This window comes from Seriola aureovittata, chromosome 22 (assembly GCF_021018895.1).
Source record: "Seriola aureovittata isolate HTS-2021-v1 ecotype China chromosome 22, ASM2101889v1, whole genome shotgun sequence".
Taxonomy (NCBI): Eukaryota; Metazoa; Chordata; class Actinopteri; order Carangiformes; family Carangidae; genus Seriola; species Seriola aureovittata.
The window spans coordinates 21,726,662-21,733,759 of NC_079385.1; the positions used below are offsets into that span (position 1 = coordinate 21,726,662).

At 41.9% G+C, this 7,098-nt stretch overlaps 1 protein-coding gene across 3 annotated transcripts; it reads left to right on the plus strand.

Annotated features, from left to right (window-relative positions):
- Window positions 1-639: 639 nt before the first annotated feature.
- Window positions 640-7,005, plus strand: svopl (SVOP-like). 3 transcript variants are annotated; one of them, XM_056367078.1, is made up of 16 exons: window positions 640-795; window positions 2,269-2,473; window positions 2,896-2,984; window positions 3,081-3,179; window positions 3,413-3,484; window positions 3,625-3,749; window positions 4,103-4,166; window positions 4,395-4,520; window positions 4,852-4,980; window positions 5,090-5,163; window positions 5,468-5,664; window positions 5,741-5,852; window positions 5,966-6,047; window positions 6,131-6,220; window positions 6,304-6,417; window positions 6,513-7,005. In XM_056367078.1, exons 2-16 carry the CDS (start codon window positions 2,359-2,361, stop codon window positions 6,522-6,524), a joined length of 1,500 nt encoding a protein of 499 aa, XP_056223053.1. In that variant the 5' UTR covers window positions 640-795; window positions 2,269-2,358; the 3' UTR covers window positions 6,525-7,005. The 3 variants fall into 3 exon arrangements, with proteins under 3 accessions (XP_056223053.1, XP_056223052.1, XP_056223054.1); XM_056367077.1 differs by having other exon boundaries at window positions 690-795; window positions 2,358-2,473; XM_056367079.1 differs by lacking the exons at window positions 640-795; window positions 2,269-2,473; window positions 2,896-2,984; window positions 3,081-3,179; window positions 3,413-3,484 and adding an exon at window positions 3,555-3,574.
- Window positions 7,006-7,098: the final 93 nt, after the last annotated feature.

Genomic DNA, 7,098 nt, shown 5'->3' on the forward strand with positions numbered 1-7,098 from the left:
CATCAACTGATTTTTGTTTCGTGATCCATGTGATCTCCTGTGAGATGATGTCCCGATCTGAAACTTTCGTTTCTATGGAAACACACATAAGAAAACTAAACAGAAAAGGTTCAAATTTAGAAAGTTTATGAATCAGGGCCAATGAGTAGATATTCAAAATAAATATTACAGTAGAAAACCATTTTATTTCCAGAATAAAGTTTCAAGAATACATTTTTAATACTCAATATTAGGAGAATAAAATTGAATTATTTCAAGAAAAAAGTCGTTATATATAAATTAGAATAATTTTAGTGTTTGAAGGACAAAATTTTATATTTTGAGAAAAAGTCTGAACATTTTGATAATAATATATTTCTACTGTAAAGCTATGTTTCCAAACATAATCTGTGATTGTTTAAGAAAATAAAAATGGTTTAATGAAAGGAGGTAATATTTAGAGAATACAGTTTAGAGAAAAGCGTTACTAAAATAAAGTCGTATAAATAATAAACAACTATAACTTTATTTTCTTAATATTTATATTTATTTACAGTGGCTTGATTCTCTGTTGTAATGATCACCAGTTAAACCTGCATCAACAGGCCTCCACCCACCTGACAATCCGTGTATAAACTTGACCCCTCCCATTGAACGCCCGCTCCCTCCTCCTCTGCCTCCTCCCTCCGCGGGTTCCCTGGTGACGATGTCACTTCCTGATACACCTGGGCAGGTCAACAACAACATTTTAATCCGGAAGAAACTCCTGCATCATGAAAACAAACCAGCGGCTCCAGGGTTAAAACTCCCCGCGGTGTAAGTACAGGCTCTTAAATCAAGGTGAATGCAGACAGGTGTTGGTCGTTGGCGGGAACAGTTTAGTTAACATTAAGTTGAAGTTACTGCAGGTAGACTTGTGTTCTTGATCATCAGGTTCTGCTTTAAGAAACCAGAGTTAATGACTGATATCCTCTTGAGTCACTCGGTGTTTACGCCCGGAGAAAACCTCCCGCCAAACTTCGTTTATATTTCTGTGATTTAAGGTTTTCTCTTTGGTGTTGGTTGAAAAAAAATCACGGACACGACCGGAAACATTATGAGACCGTTTAAAAGAGTTTCCTGTGGGACTCGGCTCTCTGATAATGCTCGTTCAGACACTCAGGTTCAGTAAAATCCACTTTTTGAACCGAGTAGAAACAGACGCTTCAAGGCTCGGATTTATGTAAAACACTTGACGGATTCTTCTTCACCTTTATTTTCAGTTCACCTTACCTTTACCTTTAGTTTACCTAACCTTACCTTTACCTTTCAGCATTAGTTTCAAGATCATGAAATTCGTTCATGTGTAAATGGGGGTTTTGAACACTTTGGCTTCAGTTTCTGTGAAACCTGCTGCTTTCAGTGTCTCCGCCTACAACCTGTCAACCAGGCTCATTTACACCTGTAACACCTGGAAACATCTGTTTATCAGGTTCATAACAATAATCATGACAGGAAACAAACATTAATCTGAATGATTATTTACCTGTGAACTTTAATCACTTAAAGATGAAATTTAAACTCCATTGAATTAATATTTAAAAACCATCAGTTTGAATTAATGTGACCTAAAATTAATTCAAACTCTCGCTGAAATGTAAAAATTAAAGTAGAATTTTTTCCAGGTGTTGGGGAAAATCAAGAACATAAAAAGGTTTTAAAATCATTTTTCATTAGATCATCTTTTTATACCACAAACACAAATAAAACAACAGCAAAAATAGGTTGTAATTACTGTTTGAGTTTCTATGAATTAGTGAAAAGAAATTTAGTCAACTGCTAATTTCATTATTCCAAACAACCTTTGATTTGATTTATTCATCTTTAATGTTTAAATCATTTCTCAGTCTTATTGATAATGTTAATTATCTGCTCTCTCTCTTTAGTTATTATTAAGAATAAATATTAATAATAAATTTGTATTGGCGATATCTGTCATCAAACTGATGTGTATTTGTGAACTGGAGAAAAACTTGATATGAAGTTTTTATGAATATTATAATAATATTTACTAAACTTTCAAATGAAGAATCCAGTTTCTGCTCAGAAAGGGAGAGAAATCTTTACTCACCTGAGAGAAAATAAAATCTTTGAAAATCACAATAAAACCTTGAAACAGGAAAATAAGTGTCAACATGTTTCTTAATTTTCTGTGCATATTAATAAAAATCATGTGGAAACAAACAAGGTTGTTGACAGAATCTCGATGAACTATGATGTTAGTAAAAAGTTTTTAATTTGAAATCAAAGGCTGACTTCACCGTACTTCCTCCTTGGACTCATTGACTGCTTCCTGTCTTCAATGTGATGTCACGACCACATGACTGAACTGTGGTCAGGATGGATGACTGTATGAAGACTCAGCTGGTGTGCGCCATCCACCTGCAGGAGGTGGAGCTGCAGGAGAAACCTGCAGATGAGCCACAGGGCTCCAAGAACAACAACAACAACAATGGTTAGTTCCAGATCAACAATCAATAATGCAGATCATCAGTCACTGTTAACGTCCTGTGAACTTTCTCTTGCTGTGAAGAGACAGACTAACGAGGTCACACCCATTAGCTGATTCATCACTTCCTGTCCTTGCCTTGCTCTTTACACTCTGTACTCGCCCCCCTCTGACCTCTGACCTCGCTCCTCTGTTCTCCATCATGTCAGGTCAAGGTCTGACACTGAACATGTGGGTGAGTTTCCCCTGAATCCTGACTGCAGGTTCATCTGGTCAGTCACCAGCCGGTGGCAGCGACACGATACCGGACTGTTTAATGTGATACTGAGCGTGCACGTGTGTGTGTGTGTGTGTGTGTGTGTGCGTGCGTGCGTGCGTGTGTGCGTGCGTGTGTGCGTGTGTGTATGTGTGCGTGTGTGTGTGTGTAGATCAGACCTACACAGTGGAGGAAGCCGTGGAGACGATCGGCTTCGGTCGGTTTCACATCCTGTTGTTTGTCATCATGGGAAGTTCAAATGTAAGTGTGACATCACATCCACCTGGTGACATCACATCCACCTGATTAGAGCAGGATTGCTGATGTCTGTGTATCTGTGTATTTGTGTGTGTGTAGATCGTGGAGGCGATGGAGATCATGCTCCTGGCTGTGGTCTCACCGGAGATCAGGTGTGAGTGGCATCTGGAGAACTGGCAGGTGGCTCTGGTCTCCACGGTGAGTCTCTATGTCACTGGACTTGGGAGTGTGGCCCCCCTCCAGTCCAGCTGCAGCTCTGAGTCTGGATCAGTTCTCAGGTCTGAGATCAGTGGGTCAGGTCTGGTCTGGGTTTCACACAGTGAACCAGGTGGACTCATGTAGACCTGCACAGACCTCCACTGGTCAGAAGTCAAAGGTCAAACTCCTGTGTGCAACAGTGTCTGTGTGTGTGTGTGTGTGTGTGTGTGTAGATGGTGTTCCTGGGCTTCATGCTGTGTGGAGTAGTGGGCGGATACATCGCTGACAGATACGGACGCTGGAAGGTGAAACACGTCGATATTAAAACACCAGAGACCAGATCACCTGTCCTGGACTGACTGTGTGTGTGTGTGTGTGTGTGTGTGTGTGTGTGTGTGTGTGTGTGTGTGTGTGTGTGTGTGTGTGTGTGTGTGTGTGTGTGTAGGTGGTGTTTGGAGGTTTTGTGTGGAGTGCCTACTTCTCCCTCCTCACCTCGTTTGCTCCATCCTACAGTTGGTTCATCTTCTTGCGCAGCATGGTCGGCTGTGGGGTCGCAGGAGTGTCACAGGGGTCAGCTGATCCCCCACACACACACACACACACACACACACACACACACACACAGTCTCTGAATCTCTGTTCACGTTCACAGGTGAAGTGACAGTGACCTGACTGTTATAAAACATCACTTACAGTGTTTGAACCAACATTAACATCAGTCTGATAATGAACCAGTTTAAATGTAGTTGTTTACTGTGGTTAACTGGAGGTCAGAGGTCACCAGTCTCATCTGTGGTTCAGTTAACAGTGGAAGAGGAATAATATTAGTTCATAGTGTCACAGATTTATAAAGTTAAAGTGTTGATGTTGGTGATGAAGGGGTTAATCTTCAGGTCACAGTCTGAATGTTTACCTATGCTCAGGTTTGTGTTGAAGACCGAGTTCATCCCAGCGAAGCACCGAGCCTACCTACTGCCTCTGGCCACCGTGAGTCTGAAACAAACCACTTCCTGTTTCCTACAAATTAAAGGTTTCTATATGCAACCTTCAGTAAAGCCTTGTTATTAATGACCCTGGTGGTTGTTCAGTGAACTGCAGCCACGTCCATTCACATTCAAATCACCTTTTAAAGTAATTTGATACCATTGGTCTGAAGTGTGTGATGTCATAGGTGCAGATCTCCCAACATGCTCTCTGCCTCTGTGTGTGTATTAGATCTTCTGGATGCTGGGCTCCATGCTGATCATCATCCTGGGGATGCTGGTGGTTCCTGTTCTGGGCTGGAGGTGGATGATCCGGTTGTCTGTGACTCCCAGTGTCCTCCTCATCTTCCTCTTCAAGGTTAGACGCCTTCCTCACTTGTCCCACAGCTGACACACAGCCACACTGCAGCTGTTTCTGACAGAGCACAGGTGTGGACCCATACACCCAAGTAGTCTGTAGGTAGGAGGCTTTCACTCTGTCCACCACATCAATGACCTCACGTAAAGGTCTCTATTGTGGAGGTGGAGCTCTCAGAGCTTGTTGGATTTGACTCACCCTCAACAACAACAGGGTCAAGTCTCATTTTCCCATGAACCATTTGTGTGTTACAGGATCAGACTGATGACATCATCAAACTTCTGAACTGAAAGGTTTTAACTGACGTCTCTCTGTATTGATTATGAATCAGTTTATTCCAGAGTCGGCTCGTTACCACATGTCGGCAGGAAACGTTCAGGCTGCTGTTGAGATTCTGCAGAAAATCGCTGACATGAACAGAGCTGCTCTTCCTCCAGGTCGACTGGTGGAGCCCGCTCAGGTACACACCTTCTTATCAACACTCGGTGTGTATGTGTCTCTCTGTGAACTCTGTGTCGTCCAGGATCAGGGTCATCAGCTGTGGCTCAGCTTGAGTCTTTGTGTTTTAGAGAGAAAGAGGAAACTGGAGGATTCTGCTCAGTTCCTCCTTCAGGAGAACGTCTCTGCTGCTGTGGTACTCATGGTAATTATATATTTATTTAACTTCACAGACACAGTGAGTCAAACAGTTACATCAGATTGATTTAAATAAAGAGAACATTCACCAGATGAAGAAGCGACAATGTAAAGTCTGGTTGTTTTAACAGAACCATGCTGGTCTTTGTTGAACTGGAGAAAGTTACAACATTTAATATTCACTAAACCAAGTAACAAGAATCAGCTGATTCTTAGACAGGAAGAGAGAGTGGTTCATCGTCTACGTAGAGGAGAACGTTACTTGATGTTTACTGATGAGGAAGCTTGTAAATCCCGGTCTCGTCGCTCAGGTTTGTGGCGTCCTTCGCGTATTACGGTTCAGTCCTGAGCAGCTCCGAGCTGCTGGAGAAGAACCTGTTGTGTGTGACGGATGCTGACCAGGAACATCAGGTCAAACACCGCCAAGAGGACGGACTGTGTTACTGCATCCCCTTCGGAGTCAGCGACTACCAGACGCTGCTCATCAGCTGCCTGGGAGAGGTGGCCCGTAAGTCACAGCAGGATCCAGGGTCCAGCTGCAGGACCAGGTCCATGTCTAATCGTGTCCTCCTCTGTCCCACCAGTGGTCCCAGTAAACATCTGTCTGCTGAATGTGTTTGGACGGAAGATGAGTCTGGCGGTGCTGCAGCTGCTGGCGGCTATTGTGTTCATGATGGTCAACATCTGCACCACGATGTAAGAGCCTCACAGTCTTCTTCTGTCTGCTGGTCCAGTCTGACTGGATTCAGGCTTATGAAGTCCTCCAGACCGAATCTCTGAGGTCCCTCTGTTCCGGTCTCTCTCTCCAGGTTTGGGTTCACAGTGCTGCTGTTCCTGCTCCGGTCTCTGGTCTCCATGAACTTTAATGTTGTCTATATTTACACAGCTGAGGTGAGTCCTGTTTCTGCTGCTAGTTTTGACTGAGGTGGTTTTTGTTGATCAGGTCTCAGGTAACAGGTGGTTTTGTCTCTCAGGTGTACCCCACTGTGGCTCGGTCTCTAGGGATGGGTTTCTGTACGTCGTTCAGTCGGATCGGAGGAATGATTGCTCCATTTATGGCTCAGGTGCATTCAGGGTCAGGTGCACTCAGCATCAGGTGAGTTTCAGGTGTTTGTCCATGTCTGACTTAAGTCTGTGTATACTTCAGGTGCTGATGTCTCAGTCGGTGATTCTGGCGCTCACTCCGTTCGCTGTGGCCTGTGTGGTCTGTGCTCTGGGAAACTTCCTGCTGCCGATAGAAACTAAAGGACGAGCTCTGCTGGTGAGAAACAACTTCCTATTTACACTTTGTACAAACTTTATTGATCTGTTCTCCCTAACAAACAAACTGATTCTACATTTCTTTGTTTCTTTCAGCAAAACTCTTGATCACGTGTTTGTTTTATTGTCATGTGATGTAAGAAATTAAATATGTTACTGAAGTCAGGTGTTACTGTGCAGTTTGTCATCAGACTGAAATTAATCAATTAATTATCAATGAAATCTTGATCGTTAGAGAAGCTGCTGTTTCAGATTATGAATTTATTCTGGTTTATTACTGGTGTATCGTTATTAAAGTTACATTTGTACCGTTAAATACTTTATTCTGTATTCTCCTAATTTCATGTTACATGAATTATTAATGGGATCATGTGACCAACTATTACTTCAGTTAAAAATATCAATTCTTGTGTCACTGTTGTAATAACAAACTGGAGTCAGCTGTTTTATACAAAGATTCAGTTCTTATGTTTCATGTATTTAGAAGTTGGACATTTTATTGTTGTGCTGAAAGTTAAAACTTAGTTTTTTATGAAAAGTGATTTAAAATGAAAAAGATAATAGAAATAAAATGTATAATGTTTAAAGTGTGTGGAGGTGCTATCATTATTATTATTATTATTATCATCATCATTATTATTATTATTATTATTATTGTAATTATCATTTCTGTCTACCAATA